Below are 14,315 nucleotides of genomic sequence, written 5' to 3' on the forward strand. Positions count from 1 at the left end.
TAAATGATTACATTAGTTTATTTACAAAATGATCCTATGATATACATTTTATTCCGATGAAGGGAAAAACTTGGGGGGAAATAGTGATAAGCCACTCTTTATTGAAGGACAGGTATATGTTACTGTGAATAACCGAAATTGGTGGTTGTTTACTCCCACTAGTGAATGTTGGCAATCACATAGTCTCTTAGGTAAATGTCCTAAAAATATATACTAGGTCTACTGCCCGGTATACATTTAACCGGTACTTCGAACACTGACGTTTCTCCTATTAAAATATCGGATAAATATAATAATATCAACGAATGAATTATATCCAATCGGATATAACAAATATTTCGGACATTCACCAAAGTGACTATGCGATTGTCAACATTCACCGGTGAATGTCGATTTCGGTTATTCACGATAACATATTTACAAAGTTTACATTAATATGCGTCCAGAAAGGTATTTTTATAAATATTTACAATTTCCACTACAATTTACACTATACACAGAGAAACATCATACTGCCTGTAGAGAACTCGTACAGTGTCTTGAATAATCTGAAAACCGTTTTCTTTCCTTACGTTGCTCGTTGTTATTCAAGTGGTCGGCATTCCACGCAATTCGACTTCAATTTGGCTGGAATCACCACACTGCACTCTTCACAATGCACACGAAACAATCGATGTCACTAGATTCCACACAAATGATGAAATTTTATTTTCTACTGATTGATAAAATTGTGGTTTCATTTTTCAGCTTATAAATTTTTATTGTCCTCTTACTTCTGTCCCTTAATCATGAAGTTTCCAAAGTGTGTCTACCACTAAATCTCTACTACATTACTGGTTCTGTACCAGTTGCTTTGATTACTGGAAGTGAGTTTCTTAATGTTTTTAAAATATTTTCAATTATATTCATTTGTTCGTGTGTCTTCATTAATAGATTTTTCATATTGGGATTCTGTTTTTTCCACACTCTTTACTTTGGCCCAGGGTTGTAGCTCCGCAGATCCGAATATGGCGAATATCCCACCGCAGAATATATAAGACGCTGTTGCAGTATAGAAAACTTTACTCCAGTTGTCTATTGTTTGCTGAAAAATAAATAGATTAATTAAATATTTATAGGTCATGACATTATTGATGGATTACAGACAGAGAAATGAAAGTATTTGGAAATGAAAGTTTACTCGTTAATGCGCACTTTTTTTCTTGCCTTTTTCTGACGCTTACTTTAAGATAGATAAGTGGGAAGAATCATCCACATAGATTAATGCTTTTTTTTATTTTAATCTGGATAGATCTGCGAAGAAAAAAAAATATCCTACATAGATTTAAATTTTTTTTAATTATAAAGCAGATACTTCTACTGGAAGAAAATGTCTTATAAATTGGAACTTTGTGTTAAAATCTAGACCTAAATCTGAGTAGGTTATCCCATGTTGATGATGTTGATGATAAAAAAATAAGAAAGACATGCGAGGCGAATATATCATATAATTTATATTTTTTTAATTATAAACGAGAATAAATTTCGTATAATGTTTTTGCAGCAGCTGATTAAAACTTATTCCTAAAATGTTTAAAATCTAATTTCCTGTAATGTTTAATCAATCACGGAGCACAGTCATAAATTTTTTTCTCTTAGATAAATGTTCCCTTTGCACTTAGATATGTTTCTTTTCTCTATGTAATTCTTTTCTCTATTTATTTTCTCTATTTCACTAATAATAAACTATCTTAGAGACTTGGTGGGATTATTCATTAACTAACAAGTGAAAAATAGAAGGATTATATAATGAGTAATTGTAACAACCATTATGGAAATTAATTATTTGATTGTATCATTGTTGAGGCTTACGTTTACTACTGCTAGTTAGAAGCGTATTTTTGCGAGCAAGCGGTTTACTAATTACTGGCAGATAATCTTTTATTTATTAGAGTTGATAATATATAAGTTTTTTCAATAAGTACCTATTACCAAAATTTACTTATCAATGGCTTCAAAAATAGTTTAACGATTTTTTACAAATCTTTTTAATTAATTAGCATCATTTATCCATTTCTTTTATTTTTAATATATACACATCACTAACGGGATATAACGTTCTCCATCCTATAAAGTGAACCGTGTTCGTATCCATCGATGGATGATCGATACAAATTCCGCATCCAGCTTGCACCGACCTGACGTACAATATCCTCGAAGATAGACGAATCATTGGTTATAGTCTCCTAGCTACAAGACTACCCTTTGGAGGTTTTTGTGATTTTCCTTTCAGCGTAACGCAAATGCGGTTTAGTTACATAAAAAAGTCCTCCATGAAGGCGAATTTCTCCAAATACTTCATCCAGGTCCCTTGTCTTCTGGATTGGGTTCAAAGATACAAGGCTACGGCTTTGAGCATTAGTAGTCGTAAACCCAAAAATTGGGTCGGCTGTTCAGCAACGGTTTTAAAATGAAATGTGACCACCTTCTTTTGACGCCAAAGTGAAATAACCAATTATCGAAGGCAGGTACATTACAGTAGATCGTTTATAAAGGATGTCCCCGGAAATCGGAAAACATTATAATAATGGGGCTAATGTAAAAAAAAAGAGATTTATACAACGTCTAAACGGCTATGACCACTGACTTTTCGGTCAAGGGAAGAGGCAATTCCTGATCGGCTGATTTTGTAAACTGTTCTCGAACCGCTGTGGTATGAGTATACCATGCCTAGCAAAATGTACTGTCCACAACGTAACAAGCGTAACAGACGCGGTGTAAAGCAGGCAAAAGAGAACATAGGTGGACAGTAGCTGAAGATAGGAACAGTGTGTGTAGAATATAAATAATGTGTTTAAATTTAGAAAATGTAGTACTGAACAAATTTAAACTATTTATCTTTGTCCAATGTAGATTAAAAAAAACTGATATATATATATATATATATATATATATATATATATATATATATATATATATATATATATATATATATATATATATATATATATATATATATATATATATATATATATATATATATATATGGTATTTGGAGGCCTTTATTCAAAATGAAGAAAAATTATAGACATATGAAAATTATAGACATATGACATATTTGGAGGCCTTTAGTCAAAATGAAGAAAAATTATAGACATATGAAAAAAAGGGGGTGGGAAATAATAAGTAAAAAAAATAACAAACAACATTTCATTAAAAAAAAAAAAAAAAAATGAAATGTTAATTAAAAAATCGGAAAAAAAGCCGGAAAAAAAAGATATAATCTTTTCTTCAGCCCACACGATTATATCCGCAAAACAGAGTGCTTTCTGATATTGCATCAATAAAGCCAAAGCAAAATATATTAATACAATAGTGTGAGGAGCACTCAAAAATTTTTTTTATAAAATAACTACATAAAAATAGATCATAAAAGTAAAAATAACATGTAGAAACAGATCATAAAATAAAATAAAAAGTAAAAACATTAAAAAGGGGGGACTATAAAGCGAGTAGCAAAATCATAACAACTTACTTGGACGGATATTTTTCAAGAATGATTTAAAAATGTTTTCGCAGAAAGATTGCCAGATTACAAAATATGAAAACAAAAGATGAAAACAAAAGCGCAAATAGAGTGTAACAAGAGGGTTTTAAAGTGTCGTTCTTACTGCACTGCTGAAGTGATTTGTTATTTTGAGTTTTGATTTGTTAGTTACCAAGGATGGGCCCGAAATGGATGTGCGCAAGGTAATATTATACTGGATAATTTTAAAAATTGATCATAAATAGTTTTAGAAGATAGATGTTTATTTAAGAAAAATATGAAAACAAAATTAAACTTATTGTTTTTCTTAACTTTCTTAGTGTTTTCTTGTATTTATTTATATATATATATATATATATATATATATATATATATATATATATATATATATATATATATATATATATATATATATATATATATATATATATATATATATATATATATATATATATATATATATATATATATATATATATATATAATGAGAAAAATATGCTACATTTACTTACTCCATTAGCGGTGAAATAACCAGCGATGATAGGACCAAAAAGCGCAAAAAGATTGGCCACACAATTTGTGATTGCATATAAAGTTCCTGAAAAGTAATTAAATTTAAGCAACAAAAAAGCATTCTTGAAAACTTCCAGTTAAATAATTTTACTTAATTAATAAGGATTACAAAATATTAAAATATGCACGCAAACCTTTGAACTTTGAAAAACTTCTTAAGAATTAAATAAATACTAGGAGGCTTCGCCCCCTGCTCGCTGGCGCTCTCCAACCCCTGGAACTGCTTTCGCAGTTCATTTCGGATTGCTTCGCAATCTAATGCTCGCTTTGTTCGCTCATTGGATAGGTTCTTAACATCTAGTTTTTGTATACTTTTTTTAATACTGAAGTTCCGAAAACTTTTCACTGTAGAAAATTCTAAACCTGTACATTTCAATATTAATTTGAAATTGCAAGCAGTTCACATATTTTTCTTAATCACACTATTTTAAATTTCAGTTGTTGAGAAAAGTAACTGCTGTAAGTTTTGTTTTAAAGTCGTTCCCACCAGAGGGCTAAAGCCATGTGTTGTAAAACAATATGAAATAGTAGTCTGCCACTAAACGCCGGATGTAAAGCATCGGCTTTGATGAAGATATTTTTGTATTTTTAATTCTCAGAAGGGTTTGTATTCTCAGAAGATTTGTAAAATAAATGTATATATTTTTGATTGTTGATGAAGCCCATCATTTTGTGTTTTCATCCGTGTTCAGAAGCAGAACAACTTTAAGTTTTTTATTTTATCACAAAAATATAAAATGTATAAGAAACAAAGAAAAGAGTAAGAAAATGAGTATAGTCATAGAAAAAGTTAAAATTATAATATAGTATTTGTCAGTTAAAATAAAACTTTTTGTTTAAGTCATTGCTAACAATTCAAATTTCTCCGAGGCAATTCTAAAGTATAAATTAAGGTAGTATTGTTAAGTTGAAACACAATATTTTTAGTTTTGATGTCAACAATACAATTCAATTTTTCACAAAAACGATTGTTTCCATTGTTAAATTCAATGTCAACAATTCAAATTTTTCTGAGGCAACTCTTAACCTCTAAAAATTACTTTTTTTATATACACATTTTTAAATGTCAGTATTCAACCACAAAACAACTTTAAGTCCTCAAATTTAGCAAGAAGTTGTAAAATGTAATGAAAGAGGATCATAGCAATAATGGAAGTAGAAGTAAAGTTAGTACTGTAAAATTAAAACAATATTTTTAATCAATGAGCCAAGTTCTTCAAGAAGCAGTTGTAGAAGTAGGTTGTCTATTTTAAATTGTTTACAGAATTTCTTTAAAAACTCAATTGTTAATTTGGGCATTTGGCGATACAACACTTATAGAATTGAAGGATTTGTTACGTCAAGCGCTCAGGTATCATAATTTTGTTCTAGTTGCGCTTCTATGTCATTTTGATTTATGTTGATAAGTTAACTTTCAAAAAATTCTATGGCTGGCAACAGCATTTTTATTTGTTAAATTGTTTATTTTTACTTCTTTTAGAATTCGTTATTTTTTTAGCGAAATGCTTTTTTAACCTGACAGAATTCTTTGCTGACTGATATATTAAGAAAATAAAGTAAATATTTAAGTGTTGTGAAAATAATCTTATTTAGTTGTACAAAGTACTTCAGCCAAAATTTGGGAGCCACGTAAGAGAATTATATATATTAGATCAGAAACACATCATTAAAAGGCAGAATGCCTTGGTGTTTTCAAAACGTAAGTAAAACAAAGTAAATGTTGCCACCGGCGGAAAAGAAATACAGCCAAAATTTGGGAGCCACGTAAGAGAATTATATATAATAGATAACGACGTAAAATTTGATGATACAAAATAAAAAATAAATGTTTGTCTTTTTGAGATTCTTTAATTCCTTTTCCTTAAATTTCAGATTTTGGTTTACAACTTTATTGTTTGAAACAACATTAAAAAATATGCATTTAAAATGAAATTTGATTTTTTTATTGTGCCGTAAAATAATAAAATTAATATTCATTTATTTATAAAATTAATATTAATTTATTTTAATTAATTTTTGCATAAAATCTTCTTTGCGAAAAAAAAACATAATAAGATATAATTCTTCGTAGTAATAATACAACTCCAGGAAAGACCACCTCTATGTATAGCGATCTCCTCTGTTTGCGACCACTCTTAGGCGGCATGTTACAATTAAAGTGCACTAAAGACTATGATATCAATTATTAATTTTTATAGTTTAAAGTTAATTAAATAAAAGTTAATTTAGAAACAAACTAAGCATCTCTAACAAACAGACTTCTCATTTTTTTAAAGCTAACTAATTTGTATGATATAAAATTAAATGCAAACTTAAATAAAAACATAACTGTTTATTTATTTGAAATATTTCTATCATTCCTAACAGGTAAATTTGTTTTTTCACGTAATTATATTAGTACATAATCATTTTTATGGACGCTAAATTTTATTCATTTAATCAATTTTCATGACGCTCGCAAATTCGGTTTTTCCGCACTAACATCCGCTTGTGGTAAATCATGTTCACTTGATAACAATTTTGAAGTCAAAGGAGGTGACCCTTAAGAACCACCTACCTCTATTAAAAACTATTTTACTGTGGATTTCCCGAGAAGTTTCACTATTTAGAGAATATTAAAGACTTTTTCAATCAAAAGGTTGCATTATAAAGTGCCTATTACATTTGTAAGAAACTTGATTTCTAATCACCCAATAATATAACTTGCCCCATAACAAATATATAACTTGGATCCGAAAACTATTTATCATTAAGGACATTTCCCTAACAACTTTGAAGACTTTGAGAATAACACCATTACGAATATTTTAACTTCTGTCCCTAATAGCATTCTCAAAGTAAATGAACTGTGAAAAATCCATTGATAGAATTTTACCTGCGAAATCTGGGCACATATCTATGTGGGTGACATGATAACCAGAATAAATACAGCCATTGCAAGCCATGCCTATGCACAGCAGACCAAGAATAAGCTCTGGTCTACACCCAGATACTGTTATTATAATCAGGCATACAGCTGGTCCGAATAATCCTAGAAAAAAATATACAAAAACGCTCAAAATACATACTTTAAATAGCAAAATTGAAAATAATCTCGAATTTTCTAATATTCTTGAGACTGATTATGAAATTCAAAAAACAAAATTTTTTTCAAATATTTCGCTATTGACATGACAAATACAAAAAATAAATCATAAAAAGGAAGAAAAAAGTAAACAATACTGATGTCGGTAATTGATGATTGAAATTTTTCCTGTAACAAAAAGTGTCAACTTGTCTTTTCATACCTCATATCGCTTGTATTTTCAAATTTTTATCTGTCATGTTTATGAATATTTGAATTTTTAAACTGTTTATAATTTTTCTCATCTTGATTGAAGAGTTCATTTAAATTGTGTGATTATGAGGAATGATACTTCTTGGTCTATAACTTCATTGTGATCTTCAAATAAAGGACTTCAAACAAAGAAAAACCTGTCATAAAAATAGTTAAAAAGGAAAATCAAGCTCTTAAATTTGCCTATAGCGCTACTGCTGATTTCTTTTCTAGAACATTTCAATTATGTTAATAAATACTACATATGTGTTTAAATGTGTATTTCTTATAATTCATGTTAGTTTTATACACTGAAGAGCCAAAAAAACTGGTATACCTGCCTAATATCGTGTAGGGCCCCCGCGAGCACGCAGAAGTGCAGCAACACAACGTGGCATGGATTCGATCAATGCTATCTTGAACTGAGTTCTATTACAGTGTACCTGTTCGAGAAGCGGACACTTCACACTTTCATCGATGATTATGCCCGTGGAATAATGGCGTTGTAAGTGGATAATGGTGGTGAAATTGCAGAGACGGTGGTCAGATTAAATCTACATTTAATCTATGCGAACATTTAATAAATTATTAATATGTTTGCATAACACAATCGGAATTATTAAAGTGTTTACATAACACATCGGAGTCAATGCTATCTGTCTGTGTCGTTGTCTTATATACGCTTTGATGATCGCAGCGCTGTACTTTGATTGGCTCCATACCCCTTTATTTGCATACTCATGCCTGTACCAGTTTTTTTTTTGGCTCTTCAGTGTATATTAATGTTAAAAAATGTATCCTTTTCATTTTAATTGTGCTTCTATTTCAGGTATATAATTTTTTTTTAAACTTTTAGATGGTGATTAAAATTTTTGGGGAAAGGGGATATAACATAAAAGGGTTCAACTAATCTTTTTATGTTATTCCTTTTACGTAAATCTTTTCTTAATTTATTATTCAAATCGAAACGGAACTTTCTCACTGTTTAAAATTCACACCCTGTCTTTTAATCTATTTTTATTTCAAGTGGGCATTAAATAACAGTTAGACATTTTCCCCTGTAACTAAGCGTGAGAGTGGTAAAATTTTCTAGACCCATTTAATAGACCAATTATTATTATTAATGTTTGTCTTTTCCTCTGAGACCTTATAAAATAGAGGAAAAAACTTTAACTAGGATGAAAACCACCTTAAAACTACGTAAAACTACTATATATATATATATATTGTATAATGACAATTTACGCATCTTTGCATAGATTAAAAGCATTTTTATCGAAATGTATATTATAAAACATTTAGACTAATAGAAAAAAAATATATTTATTTATTAATATTTTTCAAGGTTGGCGTCGAACATTGTTTGCAATGTGGCAGTAATCTATAAAAAGATTTGCTAATATGACTTTTGATAAAAATCTAAAATTTCCCGCATCGAAAAAAGACAGAAAAAGAAAAGAAAAAAAGTTTTTATTTTTTCTTAATATTTTCCAGGTGAACATACAAGCCCTAAAGCAAAACTCAGCTGACTATGAATTATAGTATAATATTTTCTTTCTTTGAGAAAAAATACGAAAAAATATAACAAATTATACGAGCAATTTTTTTTAAACCCAAGATTTTCATGGATAAAAAACTAAATGCAGCACGGAGAAAATTCGGGATTCTCAGGGGAGGAATTTATGTCAGCAGGGGACACCTTCAATAAACTATGAATCTTTCGTGAAAAAATTTATATCAATCACTATACCATCAAGTACACAGGATTATATTTTTCTTTATAATAAACATATACCCTTACCTATACAATTTAGCAATTTTCGTATAGCTGTAATGGAAAGACGCCCGGATGCTCGAAGTTTATCTGCAACAATAGATGCTAACCATGCATTTAGTGCTTGTGCTATGTACGGTAGTGCCGATAAGTACCCGTTCTAAATTCAAAAATGTGCAATTTACAAGTACGATATTCGCATTTTTTGCACTTATAAATAAAACAAGTAAATAAAATATAATAAAAACAAATAAGATGTCACCGTGAATGATCGAAATCAAGAGAATGTCGACTTTCCCCGGTGAACAATCACATAGTCGCTTCGGTGAATGTCTGAAATACTTGTTATATCCTATTTGATATTAATTTATTCGTTGATATTATTATATTTATTCGATATTTTAATATCTGCTAAGAATAGAGTAGGAGAAACATTTGTGTTGAGAGTACCAGTTAGATGCATACTGAGCAGTGGCACTTGACCTTCAAAAAAACATTGATGTAGGGCATATCGGACAAATGTATATCGGACAGAGGCACTGAGCCTTATAAACATTAATGTAGGGCATACCTGCCAACTGTTCCGGATTTTCCGGAAGATTTTATTTTCATATTTAAAGTGGAAGTAATTATATACTATTTTTTCTTTTATAATCTTAATTTTTAAATGATATTGATCACCACTATTCCTACAAAAATTAAGCACACGTATTAATATGCGTTACTATCCTGGTTGTCAACTTATGTTTTCTCAAATACAACGTATTTGTTTGCTTAAAATTGAAGTTTTAATTTCCTTTCAATACCACTGGGAAAAATAATAATGGAAGGGATTAGAAGTTGGCAGGTATGATGTATGGTATACCAGGCAGTGGCACTTAACTAGACCTAGTATATATTTCAGACATTTACCAAAGCGCCTAGGAGATTGTCAACATTGATCGGTGGAAGTCAACAACCTCCCATTTCGGTTATTCACAGTAACACATATATATATTTACTTATGCAGAATTTTTACTCCTTCCGAGGAATTATTTCCTTAGTGGGAGTGAATCTAACTATCTAATCCCAATCTAGATAACTAATCGAAATGCAATTGTAAATAAAATTGACTTTCCATGATTGATTTAGTTTATACTCATTTACATTTTTCTACCTGTAACTTGGCGTTATATATCAGAAATGTTAACACGTTCACGCCGGGAAAAGTGAAAATACCGGTATAAGAACTGTTTCAATAATAGATAATATTAGGGAGGAGTTAATCTATTCTCAACAACAACAATTCACTGTAAGGAAATTTATCACGGCGAAGAAGCAATTCAATATAAAAATTGCATTCGTTAAAAACAATTGGTAGTCATGCATTTTTATTATTCCCGGAAAAAAACTAAAAAATGAAATTTATTGTTACCAGTTTTTACTCCGGTGCGCTGCCAAGATGAGAAAATCTAGCGTGACCCACCGGTGGGTCACCCCGGCGTGAACGTGTTAAACTATAATTTAGTTACATGCCTCTGCTTAACGTCGCGGAAGTTCATTCACGAAGGCCACGAGCGATTTAATCTATAAAAAGTGGTAGAAACTCGTTTTTATTTATTTATAATCTCTTAATTTTTCCACCGTAAATAATACTCAAATTCATTACGTCATAAGGTACTTGTAACTACCATTATGACTCATTAAATTATTCAGATTTAAAGCAAACACATTCTTTGAATTTACTTTCAACGGTAAGCTGAAAAAACTATGCTACAAAAAGTTGCTAATTCTAGTCTTGTTTATTAAAATTTTGTTTTTATGTCGCCAGAATTCAACCCTGTTTATATCGTAATCTGACAGTAACTATCAATGTCCCTTGTGACAGTAACTATCAATCTAGAAGTATGGAGTTTCTATTCTTGAACGCCACCTTTTATTGATCAATATTTTCATATTCTTGAAGATGGCTTAAATATTTATTCTTTTAATTCCTTTTTTCCCTTTGACATTATTTTTTTTAATTCTATTCAGTGAAAATAGTATCTTACCTATATGTCAAGACTTTGTTATTTCGTTAATAAATACTTTTAATTAAAATAAATTAGTTTAATAAAATATATTTATACCCTAACAATACTCTTGTTTAAAGAGCTGAGTGGAGGAACAGCGTAAGTGACATTTTCAGAGTGGCTATAACCAGCGTAAGACAGAAGAAATTAACATAAAAACTATTTTATGATGTCTTTAATAGGAGTAATAATTCCTTGCATTAATTTATGAACCACTACCTAATTTGTAATAAAATTCGTGAAATCATATTTAAATCTAGTACGAATAAGTTAGTATTTTATCATAGGTTAATTTTCAAATTAACTTTTAAATTGTTTAAGACCTATCGTGCCGTGTTAATTCCTTAACTTAAACATCTGTATATAATGTATACTAACAAGACTATATTGTTTTTAAGAGTTGGTGGAAAAAAATCTTAGATAAATATTAATAACTAGGGGGCTAAGCCCCCTGTTCGCTGCCGCTCACCAACCCCGATTATTGCTTCGCAATAATTGTTTTTTCTTGGCAGAAAACAATTTTTCTACTAAAGTTAAAACTATTCACTTAACATATATGTACTAAAAGGAATTCTGTTTACTTACTCTTGTGCTTCTACTTCCCACGTCTAAATATTACTCTCAAATATTACTTCACCCAAATATTAGATCTCTTGGTGAACGGAAGTGATTTTTCGAAGTAATCATTTTTCAAAATAACATTTATATTCTTATAGCATTGTATTGTTCAAACAAATTTGATGAGTTCACAACCATAATTTAATACTCTCGCTAATAGTAGCAGTACTGGAAGATAAGTTTAAATTAGGGATACAAAAATATTTAAAGAAAAACAATACCTTTACGACTATTGTTAATTTTGTGCTGATGACAACCAAAACAATATGGAAATGAATGAGGGAAAACTGGATCCTACCACGTGATTTTCTGGCCAATAAAAATGCACCGACAACAATGGAAAACTGCGACACCATCATTAGAATTTTATATATAGTAAGATTTAAGTATTATTGTGCTACCACTTCAAAATTTCTTTCAAAGCGATAGCACACGCTGGCAGCTAGAAAATACTTACAGATTTTATATCAAAATGAAGGATGTTACTGAGATAGGTTGGCAGCTCGGTGAACAAAATAGTAAAACCAAAACTGTAACCGATGTGAGCAACTACCAATGCCCATACAGGTATGGACGTGAGAATACTTTTCCAAGGTATTTCAGATTTCTGAAATATAAATAAATGGTAAGGTAGTTTTATGACAAAACGTTTATTTATGATATGAAAAATTGATATGCCGATGAAATGTAATTCATGGAAAATTAATAGAATGCTTCGTAAAATTTTCTTCCGAATTCATTTTTATTCTGCAGTAAAATTTTAAAATACATAACATATTCTTGATTTTAAAATAAACAAGAAAACTTACTTAAATAGATATCCTACATTTGCAGAAAAAATACATATTTTGGCGAAATTTGCTATGCATATAGATTAGAGATGAGATGGGCTTAGCCTAAACTCGGGGCGGTCTCTGGCTTTTGATTAAAAAAAGATGTTTCGTGCTCGGACTCATAGTAAAATTTTAAGAAACCTTTTTTTTAATAATTTTTAAAAAATATGTTTGATTAATTATTAAGTATAAAAATATTAAAATTTATTTTGAATAAAAATCTAGATAAATTTATTTAAAAAATTAGCTTCTTCTGTTCGGAGTGAGGCTTAAGATTAAGATTCTTAGTTTAAGATTTTAATTTTTTGCTTTTAATTGTTTTAGTTATTTCGGAGTTTCTATCCGTACAATCAATGCCAAGCATTGGTCGTAGTTCTCTGATGGGCTGACGTGAGCGAAATGCAGATATATTAAGTGTGACGAACTTACTCAATGGGCTAAAATGGCGCAGTGGAAGGCACAGTTCAATGTTTCTTGAATGATGTAAAGTGAACAACATTTGGGGATTGACGAGCGTTAACGAGTAGAGAGGTAACCCTCAAGTGAAAATGTGGTTCTTGTCTGCAAAAGTACGTTCTAACAGAATTATCGGACATATATCTGGGGTTCGGGATCTAAGTAATGCTATGTATCTCGGGCTCACACCTTCAAAAGTGAGCCCGAACTCATCTCTAATACAGATGTACTAGTTAGTTGATAAATAAAATTAAAGCTTTCAGAATTTTTGGCAACTGTACAGGGATGCCACAGGTGACTAAAAATTTAAGAAGTGGTGACTAACAAATAGAAACAAATATATTACAAAATTACTTCTTTTAGCATATATTTTTCAATTTAAAATTAAAAATTATATAAGGCAAGATTTTACTTTAAATATGAATATTTTGTAATGTAAATCGTGATGGTAGTTTTGATTGCATTATTTATTAGATTAAATAAATACAAATGAATTGATAGACTTTACCACTTCTTACATTTATAGCCGCCCGTGACATCCCTTCTGTGCTAACATTTTAAATGTTTGCCCATGAGAGTGCTGGAGCAGTAGTATTATGCAGGTCTGCCAACTTTCTACACATTTTGTAAACATTTATTCTAGTGGTAGCAAAGTTAATGTTTTAGTGTCTTATTTTTTATTCATTAAATCTTATTTTTCGCATAAATAATTTAAAAGTTCATATGCGAAGCCACTTTGTCTCAGTTACTACCTGGCGAGGCTCTTAATAGTATGTTGGCGAAATAACCAAGAAACAATGAAAACTTCGGTTTTCAAATGTCTAAAACTCTGTTATATATTACACAAAGAGCGTAGTAAGTGGCAGGCCTACACATTGCTGTCAGCTGACCTTTTGCTTGATGAGAGTGTTTGAACTGAGCTGAACTGAATTGAACTTGTTATGTTAGCTGTGCCCCAATTCCATCCATCGTAAATTATTTAGCATTGTGTGAGTTCTTTGTGGCCAGCAGGCAGTGTGGTAACTATGGGGAAGAGAATCTTTGCACAAATAAAGATTATTTGAACAAATAGAATCACATTTCAAAAACAAAGAATGCTGCATGAAAACAGAAACTTATCTACCGCTTATGAAATTTTCTCAAAAGGCGTCTAAAGTCGGCAGCCTCG

General features: G+C 30.1%; 1 protein-coding gene across 2 annotated transcripts in view; it reads right to left on the reverse strand.

Moving 5' to 3' along the window:
* The window catches only part of LOC107454675 (putative inorganic phosphate cotransporter), a 32,171-nt gene continuing 17,856 nt past the window's right edge, over nt 1-14,315 (reverse strand). For both annotated transcript variants that reach the window (XM_087160545.1, XM_087160546.1), the window contains exons 6-10: nt 12,316-12,465; nt 9,217-9,349; nt 6,975-7,130; nt 4,039-4,124; nt 1-1,084 (exon numbers count right to left, since the gene is read on the reverse strand). In XM_087160545.1, the coding sequence (XP_087016671.1) occupies nt 896-1,084; nt 4,039-4,124; nt 6,975-7,130; nt 9,217-9,349; nt 12,316-12,465 (714 nt within the window). In that variant the 3' untranslated portion in view covers nt 1-895. The remainder of the gene's footprint in view (nt 1,085-4,038; nt 4,125-6,974; nt 7,131-9,216; nt 9,350-12,315; nt 12,466-14,315) is intronic.

Source organism: Parasteatoda tepidariorum, chromosome 4, assembly GCF_982258835.1.
Source record: "Parasteatoda tepidariorum strain Cologne lab strain chromosome 4, Ptep-v5.0, whole genome shotgun sequence".
Lineage (NCBI taxonomy): Eukaryota > Metazoa > Arthropoda > Arachnida > Araneae > Theridiidae > Parasteatoda > Parasteatoda tepidariorum.